Source organism: Apaloderma vittatum, unplaced genomic scaffold (assembly GCF_000703405.1).
Source record: "Apaloderma vittatum isolate BGI_N311 unplaced genomic scaffold, ASM70340v1 scaffold8084, whole genome shotgun sequence".
Classification (NCBI taxonomy): Eukaryota; Metazoa; Chordata; class Aves; order Trogoniformes; family Trogonidae; genus Apaloderma; species Apaloderma vittatum.
In genome coordinates this window covers 1-12394 of record NW_009713243.1, presented here as the reverse complement: position 1 = coordinate 12394, position 12394 = coordinate 1, and the positions used below count along the sequence as shown (strand labels likewise).

Genomic DNA, 12394 nt, shown 5'->3' with positions numbered 1-12394 from the left:
CCTACACAATAAAATATTATTGTCTTATGTTTCTACATGTAGAATTAATATTGTGGTGTTACAGAATTGTTTCAGTTTTTAAATTCTACAACCTGTGCTTGAATGAAAACCCACTTATTCTACATATGTACGCATGGAAAAAAATTACTGATAATTTTTTTTTTATTTCTTTGTCTTGATCTATATATTTTCTCTTCAGATTTGAACAAGAAATACTTAATTGAATTACTCCTGTGACCTGTATTATATTTCACTGAATCACAGAATGGTTTGGGATAGAAGGGACCTTTAAAGGTCAGCTAGTCCAAACCTGCCGCAATGAGTAACTACAAAGATATTACTAGAAATGACAACAAACTTTACATTTCAAATTGTTCTAATTTTATAGATAGCTATGGATTGTTCATTAATACTTTCAACATGGACATGTGTATTTTTATAAAGACCTAGAACTTTTGTTCTACTATCAGTATTGAAAAATAACAAAGCAAAACAAATAAAGAACATAAAAGCCCTTATGAGGAAAAGAGGAAAGCCACCTTCAAAATTTGCCACTATTAGAATAGGGAATTTTAATCATAAGCTTCTCTTCACCAAGGATACTGGAATTAAAAGGCTGCCATATCTAGTTAATATCAGATGTAAGGAATACACAATAGGCTTTCACAGGTGACAGTCAAATTGAAGTGGAAGAGGTGAGGCAATCAACTAGTTACAATCAATCAAAACAATGTATATAGTAGACATCTCACCAGCCATTTCAGCCAGGATATTTTAATAGAAGAAACTAAGGCCAGACACAAGAAAATATCAAATTCACCTTCCTCCACTATGCTACCTATAATAGAAATTAATTATGAAAATCTTTATTTGACATCTTTTGAGATATTTTGAGATATTTCCTGGAAGACTCCCTAAGATGGCCTTTTGGGTCACGAAAAGTGACCCAAATCTCAGCCTGAAGAACTCATCTCATAGTTGTTCTTTTATGCAGTTTCACTCCTAAAAAAATAGTTTTCTTTATACCCCCACAATTTACTCTTAACTTTGGCTTTAACATGAGCAGGAACAAAATGTTATTGATTTATTGGTGTCTCATAACTTAGATGATGCTTGAATCATCCAAAAATCATACAATGGTAATTAGGAGAAAATGCCTGCATCACATATCTGTGCTCAAAATAACCCATAAAAACGAAAATTAAAAAGTTTAGAAATCTTTAATTCTGTGTACAATAGATGACTGATTCATCATTATAAACATAAAAGGTAAAGTTATGTTTAGTTTAAAATATGGTCATTAAAAACTCATGATTAAGTATTATTTGAGTCCAAAAAAAAGGAAGAGAAAGTATGCAAAATGAAAAATGGTGCACATAAATAAAAAAACAAATATGCTAAGATCTTGAGCTTTGCTTGGTTTTGTATCTTTATTTTGAAAATAGGATGGAATTTGTATGGCATCAGATTTCTACCCATTTGAAAAAGCAGCATTTATAAATAAAATATAGCGTGGGGATATTATATTTTGAACTAAATAAAATTGGTTTGAAAATCCATTATAATTACTCCTTCTTCTAAAATATTGAAAGTGATTTTTAGGGAAGCATAGAGGAAAAAAAAAAGTAATTTCACATTTCAAAAGTGAAGTAACAAAAAACTGCTAAATTTGAGATTATCCCACACTTCTCATAACATTCACACATTTCTTAAAAAAATCAAACTTGACAACTGTGAGCTTTTCAGAACTTTGATGCATGCAGACACAGAAAAGCATATAAAAACTGTAAAGGAAAGGAAAGGAGCACTCATTTCAGCAGAAAAGTTTGTATTATAAGATTTACAGGCTGGCATAAAATTTAGCATAAACAAATAAACACTATGGACACACATTTATGAATATGAAAACTGAATTCTAAAGTTAAAAATTTCCAAAGTAAAGGTAGAATACGAACAGAACCAAAAGTATTTAGTTATACCTAAGATCTAAAAAAAAATAAAAATAAAAAAAAATCAGAGTTTTGATAGCTTTTATACCAAAGTAAATCTAGGAGACTCAAATTAGAAGAAATTCTTAATCATGAACTTGAAAGGTTTTTTGTTGGGTTTTTTTGAACGTAAAATATTCAAAGGCAAAATTTTAATTGTAGAAGTAATTCTGATGTTTCAGTGCAGATAGTATTAAAATAAAATAAAGCAAAACTGTTGAAAAGATACCCAAAAGCTATGGTTACAGAAAAAAAAAAAGAAAGTGTTGAAAAGGTACCCAAAACTATGGTTACAAAATATAGAAACAGTATATTTATTATCATTATTACTATTGTTATTTTTCAAATGTTCCCCCACCTAAAAAGCTGACTATTGCTCCATCAGACATGTTCTGATCGTGGTTTGGGTTGTTATGGGACTAGAACTTGGAAATAAGACACGTTTCTGCACCAAAATTACACGAGTAGATTTCTGACAAGTGATGAAGTACTGGGAAGCCTGACCTCTTTTCAGAATAGATCAACTGAATTGCTCATAAACAGAATATGACAGAATTAAAAATAAAAGAAAGGCTGAGATATTTGACAGAAAAGTTAGTGTTAAATCAGACTACAGAGAAAACTAATCAAGACTCCACAGCTGGCAGTATATTATAGTCTACTGTAGAGAATTCTTAAAGTGAGAAAACAGCATAGAAAAATCATGTGAACAGCTTAAAGGATAAAATCGCCTTTTAAAGCCATTTTTTCCAGACTGAGAAAAGGAAGGTGATGAAGAAGAAAATACGCTTCTAGTATCTGTAGTATTTTTTGTTCCCTTGCATTGCTAAATGAATATTCAGAAATATGCTTTCTGTCCAACGGAAATGTATTTGTTAAGCACAAGATAAAGCTATGAAAGTAAGCTAGTACATGTGCTTTCTGCTCCAGATCAATTCTTGGTCCATTTTTCTATTCTTAGTACCAGTCTTGCAACGTCTTCATAGCTGTAAAGAGTTATTGCAATTACCAAAACTTTCACTAAACAATAACTAAAGTATAACAGGCAATTAGTTACAAGTGAGCAATTCATAACACCAGTTTAAAGCCCTCATATTTCCCTTATTTATGATTTTATTTAGAAATGTGCAACGAGGACAGATGCTTATAAAACACCACCTAGCAAAAGTTATTCCTTAAGAGAAAAAGTATCCTTGATTACAGAAGGTAACAGCTACTATAAATCTTGGGACTCTTCCTTTGTCATCTTTACCAGTCAAAAAATCAGTGCTCATCAATAGTGTTGCTATTTTCATTTGTGCAGGTTACATTTTCTTGAGATCATTTTTTCAAACAAAATCATGCAAGTGTAACTATCGCTATAAAAACCACACGTAATGCAGACACCATATGAATTCAAATCTCATCCATAGATGTTAAAACATAAATGAACTTGAAACACCCTAAGTTACTGAGTGTTTGTTATGTAATCCTGTAGGTATTTGTCCTCAACCCAGTAATGTTATCACTGATCTGGAATCACGTATACAATGATTGCTGATGAAGCGTGCAGATGATACAAAGGCTTGTTGAGTGCTGACTAATGAAGCAGGCCACTAAGAAATAGGGTTATACTCTGGAATGCAGTAATTCTAGAAAGTAATTAGGAAAAATGTGAAGCATAGTTATATATCAGTGGTATACTTCAAGAAAACTGCTAAGCAGGATATCTGGATACAACATAACAGAAGCACGAGGGTGGTCAGTTGGGATTATGAAGAAACATTATTTGATAAGGCAGTGGTTCTTGCATATAAAAAATTTTAAAGCTTGTGAAGGGCAGTGGGAAGAAAAAAGACAGATGAATACTCTAGAAAACGTGCTTTTACTTTAAGAGACTGTGATGTTCATTTATATTTTGTGAATAAGAAACTCAAGAAATTATATGTTTATAAACTCTAATTAATGGTACGACAGAAAGCTGAGGTAAAACTGTGGCGTTTTAGCATAACAAGAACTTATGTCTGAAAGTGAGTCAGTCATATTCCAACTATGTATTAGGTATGTATTTTTTAATTAGTGCAATAAATGAAACAAAGGATTTCAGAAGGTTTTCTATAATTTGTAAATCTTCACAAAAAACAGACCTTAGAAGTAACCAAGATGTTACTCCACTGGATCAAATTATACAGCTTCTGTTACATAAAAGGCTGGAAGCACACTGCCATTTGGATCTATGTACATATGAAAATTCATCGTAGCTTGGAATGTCAAAATACATGTTGGTAGATGAAAGCTTATTATTAAAGACTAAAACTGTTGGAAAGTAAATTATTTTCTAATATCCACAGATTCACAGTAGTGTTGGCAGCACACAAACACAGGAAACACTTCTGGAAAATTTCTTGGTTGTGTTGAAATTAAAAGTACTATTCCAAAATTATAGTGCAAAAATCAGTATTTATTTTTACATAGTTCAATATATGTAATTATAACTAAAAAATACCTCACCATGATGAATTTTTCAACAACAGAAATGAAAAAAAAAGTTTATTCTGATCTAATTCAAACAACAATTAGAATTCCTGTATGCTTAAAAATTTCAACTTAATGATCAAATAATAAAAATGTTAATACTTCATACTTTCCTTGGAGGTAATATCATGATGTTAAATTAGCAAATGAAACCAATAAATTTTGCTAGCTGGAATCATCAGGCTAATAGCCAAAGAACTTTTTTTAAACAAATACCTTTTGTCCTTTCAATACACTGCTGAACTAAACAACTTTGTGAAAGAAATAGACATTTTAGTCAATAATAAGTGAAATTACTAATCAACTGACATAACTCTAAAATTGGGATAATATACTTACTATTTAGAAAAGAGTAAATGTCCATGACTAGCTTAATAACTGGAGTTCATTAATGATGCAGTAACTTCTGCATTAGTCGTAGTAGTAATGTATACTATAGACTGTTTACTACTGTTGTAATTAGTTAATATTGTTGTAATTGTTAATATTCTATTAGCTTTCTGTAAAACTATTTCTGGAAAAGCAAATATAATTGCTTACCAAGATGGTGGTAACAATTAAAGAGCGATTGGACAGGGAATCTGTGATGTTTGCTGGTTTTCCTTTCTGATTCTCTGTCATGTTAAGGCCACTCAATGGATCCCAAGTTCCAACCTATAAAACAATAAATTACAGTGTAAATTGTCCATTAGGTACATTTCAGCATCTAGAAAAGAACAGTATAAGAAAAAAACAGATTGCTACATGAAAGAAAAAAACCAAACATTACTAATATTTATCATTAAAACCTGTTTCATTATTCTCTGTCATCACATTTAAAGCCTACTTGTTTAAAATATGCTTCAAAATACCTCGAAGATGGTTTCATAAACTGTGACATTTGATGGAAAAATTATTGTCATGGTTTAGGCCAAGCCATCCAGTAACAAAGCACCACACAGCCGCTCGTTCACTCTTACTCTCCTACCCCTGGTGGGATGGGGAGGCGAAAATGCAACAAATATAACAAAAGGCTCAGGGGTAAAGGCTAAGAACAGGGAGAGGTCACTCCCTGGTTATGGTCACAAGCAAAAAAAATAACATCAATTTAATTTACACAACAAAAGCACCACTAATTTACTAATCACATCAGAGTAGAATAATGATAAAATACAAACAGATCTTAAAAGCACTTTCCCCACACCTTTCACCATCCTGGGCTCAAGCCCTGCTCCCAGTTTCTCTACCTGCTCCCTCCCAGCAGTGCAGAGGGGTAGGGGATGGGCTGTGCAGTCAGTCCACCACAAATTGTCTCTGCTGCTTTTTCCTTCTTAAGGAGAAGACTCCTCACATTCTTCTCCTGTTCCAATGGGGTGTCCATGCCATGGCAGAGAGTTCTCTATGAACTTCTCCAACGTGAGCCCTTCCCATGGGTGGCAGTTCTTCATGAACTGCCCCAGCATGGGTCCCTCCTGCTGGCTACAGTCCTCCCAGTGATGGACTGCTCCAGCATGAGCTTCCCTCAGAATCACAGTGCATGGTCCTCTGCTCCGCGATCCTCCATGGGCTATAGGTGGGATTCTGTTCCACCACCAATCTCCTCAGGCTGCAGAGGGTCAGCCGTTCATCCCACCATGGGTTGAGGCAGAATCTCTGCTCCAGCACACCTGCCCACTCTTCCCTCACTGGCCTTGATGGCCCACATGGCTGTTTCTCTCACATTCTCCTCCCCAAAACCTTCCCAACAGCTTCTTCCCCTCTTAAATATATTTATCACAGAGGTGCTTATTGGCTCAGGCTTGGCCACAGGCAGGTCCAACTTGGAGCTGTGGGAGGTTCTAGAAGCCTTTTACAGGAGCCACTTCTGTAGCCCCTCCAGCTACCAAAAACCCCATCAGACACAAAGCCAGAACAATGATGTGCAGAATGTCTAAAGATACTCTGAATACTTAATTTTCCATTTAAGTTCTTCAAGATAAACTACATCTGAAAACAACTTAACAATTAGCTGGGAATTCATTTGCAGAGTAGAAAGCACTGCCTCTACAGAAGGATTCACCCTTTTCTATGAGCAGAGAGAAAAGCAGAGCGAAAAGGTGTTTTGGCAAAAATGTAACAGAGAAGATCAAAAGTAGGTTAAATGTAGTAATTTAATTGACAGATGAAGGTTCAGAATGCAGCTCTTTGTGGTATTTTATCCCTTGAATAATTTAATTCAGTAAAGTCAATAGTATTTTTATCTAAGCATGGAGGTCTTGAATTATGCTTTAATTTCAGGTCAAGGATGGTCTCACATACTAAGTAATAAGAAATGGGGCTTATGATTACATAATTTATCTGCAATTTCATCACTATAAAATTAAAATGGGAAAGCAGTAAATACAATTATCTGGTTTTAGACATCAGAATGTTTGTATTGCTTCATAATCTAAAAAAAAATAACTAAACCACAAACTTTTAGTTTTCAGAAACACTTTTAGATATAATTTCAAATACTACATTATATTTATAATATAATGCAAAGACATTTTAAACTAAATCTAAACAGAAATTTTAAAAGGTGCCATTTGATTGTGAATATATACAGATAGAATTATGTGCCTATATACATATAATTATATACATGTATATATGTACATATTACATATATATATATATAAAAAAACCACTTTTAAAAAAACCCTTTCAAACTGATTCCTGAGAAATTGTTCATACGTTTTTAAGTGATCTGTTGCAATATGGCTGCCAAGTAAGTTCAGGATGTATTATGGTAAAGAGTTTCATTTCTAAAATTGAGAACACAGCAGAGCATGAATCATGGAAGCCATAATAGAAGAAAGACATATTTGCTCTCATTTTCTATGATTTTCTGTTCCAAATAAATCAATATTTTATCTTTTTTCTCCTCACATAACACTCAGTTCCAAGAGGTCACTCCTTTGAATGGCTGTGATTCTTGAATTCTGGCCATTAAGGACCTCAGAAACCGATAAGAGGATCATGAAAGGAAGAAATGAGAGTCTGTGTGTTTCAGAAATACAATTGGAAAATAACACCTAACAAATAATTTCAAAAGTATTGAAATCAAACCTTACTACCAAAACAATTTTTCTTCATTTACCCTTTTAATGCTATTTCATTTGGTGACTTGAATGTTTTAAGGAATCCCAAAACTTTCAGCCTTGCCGTTCAGCCACAATTAAGAAAATGTAAAAGGACTGAGAATATTTTAGTTATGACATTCTGCTAATTAAGGCAATCATAGTGTTTGCTTTGGAATCATAGAATTCTTTATGTCAGAATGGACCTGAAAGATCATCTGTTTCCAATCCCCCTGATCAAGGGCAGGGACACCTTACGCTTACCTCACTTTGTTTATGTTTGTAATTCAGATGTATCTTGGCAAAAACTAACACACAGGTAATTAAAATACTTCTTCCCCTACTTTTTAACATAGCCACCGCCAAAAGCAAATGAATAATTATCACAGAATCACAGAATATTAGGGGTTGGAAGGGACCTCGAAAGATCATCTAGTCCAATCCCCCTGCCAAAGCAGGATCCCCTAGAGTAGGTCACACAAGAACACATCCAGGTGGGTTTTGAATATCTCTAAAGGAGACTCCACAACCTCCTTGGGCAGCCTGTTCCAGTGCTCAGTGTCCCTCACATTGAAAATGTTTTTCCTAACGTTTTTATGGAACCTCCTATGCTCCAGCTTTCATCTGTTGCCCCTTGCCTTACCATTGGATGTCACTGAGAAGAGCTTGGCTCCATCCTCTTGACACTCACCCTTCTGTATACTTAGAAACATTAATAAGGCCACTCCTCAGTCTCTTCCAAGATAAAGACACCCAGCTCCTTCAGCCTTTCCTCATAAAGGAGATGTTCCACTCCCTTCATCATCTTTGTGGCTCTGCACTGGCCTTCTTGGCCATGAGAGCACATGACTGGCTCATGGTCATCCTGCTGTACACCAGTACCTCCAGGTCCCTTTCTCCTACGCTGCTCTCCAGAAGGTCAGTTCCCAACCTACACTGGTACTTGGGGTTATTCTTTCCCAGGTGCAAAACTCTATACTTGCCTTTGTTGTATTTCACACAATTTCTCCCTGCCCAACTCTCCAGCCTGTCTAGGTCTTGCTGAATGGCAGCACAGCCTTCTGGTGTGTCAGCCATTCTTCCCAGTTTTCTGTCATCAGGAAATATGCTGACGGTGCACTCTGTTCCCTCATCCAGGTCATTTATGAATATATGGAATAGTACTGGTCCCCATACTGAGGGACTTGACTAGATACAGGCCTCCAACTCGACTGACAGAATTTGGGGTTTATCTAACTATATCCAAATAAACTGCTAAGAACTGTCAACAGCATTACTTTAAAAAGAAACTTATGTCTGGATAAATCATTGCATTATTTTTTTAATTTGGTTAATTGCACTTGTATTGATATTTTTGTGAACTAAAAAAATCTAAGAAATGGAACAGAAGTCAGATGTTCCAAATAAGGCATTCTTTCCATATCTTTGTTAATGATCTAGAAGTCAACAACCTACACTGCATATTCTGATACACTACTGATAATTATAGCTTCCAAATCACACAAACATTTTCTCAAAGTTGCTTCTTCTAAAGAAAACTGCATAAACAGTGCAGCAACTTCTTTTCCATTTTCTTAAGCACAGTATTTTAAAGTAGTCTTTTCAACAGAATAGAAAACACAAAAATGTGTTTTCCCTGGAAGTATTTAAATGTCAAAGAAGGTAGAAAGTCAGAAAAATCTACCACGTGTAACTGCAATTCAATCAACTTACAATTTATTTCTACTGCATTGCATTTATTTCCAACAAACTTTCAAGTTTTCCTGAAAAGTGAAACAAGCTGATACTCTAATACACACCTTAGAATGTTTGCACAGTAAATACAGACCCCAGGGTGCTGTTAAGCCTTTGATCCCCCATTCTTCCATTTGAATCCTCTAAATGGCTAGACTGTGGGGTGTTGATAGATGAGAAGCTCAACATGAGCTGGCAGTGCGCTCATGCAGCTCAGAAGGCCAACCGCATCCTGGGATGTGGAGTGTGGTCAGCAGATCAAGAGAGGTGATTCTCCCCTTGTACTCTGCTCTTGTGAGACCCCCACCTCAAATACTGCGTCCAGTTTTGGCGTCCCCACCATAAGAGGGACGTGGAACTGTTGGAGCATGTTCAGAGGAGGGCCACAAGGATGATCCAGGGGCTGGAGCACCTCTGCTGTGAGGACAGGCTGAGGGAACTGGGATTGTTCAGTCTGGGGAAGAGAAGACTTCGGGGGGACCTAATAGCTGCCTTCCAATATTTGAAGGGAACCTACAGGAAGGCTGGGGAGGGACTTTTTGCAAGACTGTCCAGTGATAGGACAAGGGGAAATGGGTTTAAGTTGAAGGAGAATAGATTTAGATTGGATCTTAGGAAGCAATTCTTCAGTACGAGGGAGGCAAGACTCTGGAAAAAATTGCCCAGAGAACTTGCTCATGTCCCCTCCCTTGAAGTGTTCATGGCCTGAGTGCATGAGGCCTTGAGTAGCCTGGTTGAGTTGAGAGGCCATGGCAGGGATGTTGGATTAGATAATTTCTAAGGTCCTTTCCAACCTAGACCATTTTAAGATTCTATGATTCTATGGTTCTGAAGTGAGCATTCCAATTTGAACATGTTAACACCTATTACCCATAGCACAGGATCCATACTAGGAGTTCCTGTGAAGTCGAAATTGTGCTCCACAGTAAGACAAAGAATCACTTTGATACAAAGAATTAGTTTAGTCCAGAATCAGCTTATTCAATTTGAAACAATTCCAACAAGAGCTACTAAATTCTTATAATCAAATATCATAGAATATGTTGTAACATTACAATTTGGGTTCTCCTCAAGGACATGGAATACACTCAAGGAATTAAAAACCTGCATCCTAGCTTCCATGTATTTAATTGTTTAATTAACTATCAAGTTACTGTAGTTCTGCAGAACGTTCTGACAGGACCTTCCATTCTTTTATTGTTTCTTTTATTAATCACAATAATCTATTCCAGTTGGGAGGTTTTGGTGGGTTTTTTTAATAAAATTGTTTTAAAAAATTAGTAATTTGCAGTCTCTTAATTAAATTGCATCATATCTAAGACAATGGTGGCAAGGCAATGTAACTTCTTTAAATAATTGTATGGAACAAGTCCTAAACCCCTAACTTAAATAAAACACATTTGTGATACTATCAGTCGTCTTACTAATAGGAGATAAACAGCAAATTCATCTTTTCCCTTTCATTGGTGATTGTGACCACTGAGATAGTCCTTACTGAAAAGTACATAAAAGGGAAAAACTAGGAAATATGTTCTTAAACTCTACAATCAGTGTTACCATTCCCTCAGAATTCTGTATTGATTAGCAAATTAACCGTGTTTATGAAGACATTATCTCTTTAGACTCTTCAGACTTCAAGTCTGCAAGTGGAATTTCTGGGTACGTTCTGGTGGTGTACAGCAATATGCTTGCAGTTTTCTTATGTTCTTCTCTAGACTTCTGAGACTGGCCACAATCAAATACAGAATACTGGACTAGATGAATCTAGAGATCCTATGTTCATGCACCACAAGAAAAGTTTGTCATCCGCTTTTAGGCAGGTATATTCTGACTTTTCAAAATGGTCAATTAATCCTATACCACTTAAACAAAACTTAAATAATCTTTACAATATTTATGAGTCAACAGTTCAATAGTACAATATCAAAAACTAAATCTAACTAGAAATGCTTAAAAATAATCTGTGTCATTATGAAAACACAGAATTCAGCAAATACTCAAGAGAAGCTTGTCTAATGTTCACACAAATTTAAAATTAATTTGATTGTTTTGGGTTCAAGTGCTTTCTGCATTCAGACTCCAAAAAAACCCAGTAAAATCGTACTTATTTCTAAAAACATTAATTTAACTTCATAGTAAAATGCAATTGGCATGATTTGTGAAGCAAAGATGCTCTAGTAAAGAAGTAACTACCAAATAATAAAAGCCAAGTAAAAATATCAGACCTGTCAAATGAGAAAGAATAATAATTCAAATTCTAAATACCGGAAACTACACACAGTCATTATGTACAATAAAACTTTGTTTAAAACATTTCATAGGTTCATATAGTTGCATAATTAGAGATAATTGCCTGATGTAGTCGAGAGGTGGCGTCCCTGGCAACAGGGAGGCTGGATTAAAAATGATCTCTAAGGTCCCTTCCAGCCTAGGCCATTCTATGATTCCGTGATAATTACAATACATTCTCAGGCTTCTATCTGGTGCTGATAACAGTAATTCTTCACATAAAATTTTTATAGTCTACTCAGCAATCTAGAAGGAACTTGAGGAGAAAGCTACAGTAGGCTTGAACTTAAAGTTATTAGTTTCTTCTGGAACTATTAGTTGCATTTTTGTGACATTTAGCAATACATTTGGTATCACAATAAACATTTTCAAAATTTGTTTGTCAAAATTCTCCTTTGTTCAAGGTTATTCATTATTAACAATTTATTTCAGAGCTGATCTATGAAGTTAAAGTACAGATGTAATTTGAAAGGCATATAGAGACTTTGAAATTTTTATGCACTGTGGTATAAATCAAGCTTGCATACAAATAAAAAGTTCACAGGTGAATACTTAGATAAGGCTACATAAATATAATTGTACTATCAGAAGTTGTAGCCACCTCTTATCCCATTTATTTTCAAAGACACAGCATGACCCTAGTTTACCTCCTTTCTCTTTAAAATAAAAATGCAATTTTCCATGTAGTAGAAATCTGCTTCTAGTTATGTCAATTATAATTCAGCAAGCTATATATTTAACTAAAATAAAATAAAATAAAAAATAAAATAAATAAAATAAAATAAAATA

The 12394-nt window shown here is 34.8% G+C and overlaps 1 protein-coding gene across 1 annotated transcript in view; it reads right to left on the bottom strand.

The window, feature by feature from the left end:
• The window catches only part of LOC104273092 (glutamate receptor ionotropic, kainate 2), a 175294-nt gene extending 163365 nt beyond the window's left edge, over positions 1-11929 (bottom strand). Inside the window, exons 1-2 of the mRNA XM_009868298.1 lie at positions 11879-11929; positions 5043-5156 (exon numbers count right to left, since the gene is read on the bottom strand). Of these exons, the coding sequence (XP_009866600.1) occupies positions 5043-5156; positions 11879-11929 (165 nt within the window). The remainder of the gene's footprint in view (positions 1-5042; positions 5157-11878) is intronic.
• Between the last annotated feature and the right edge of the window lie 465 nt (positions 11930-12394).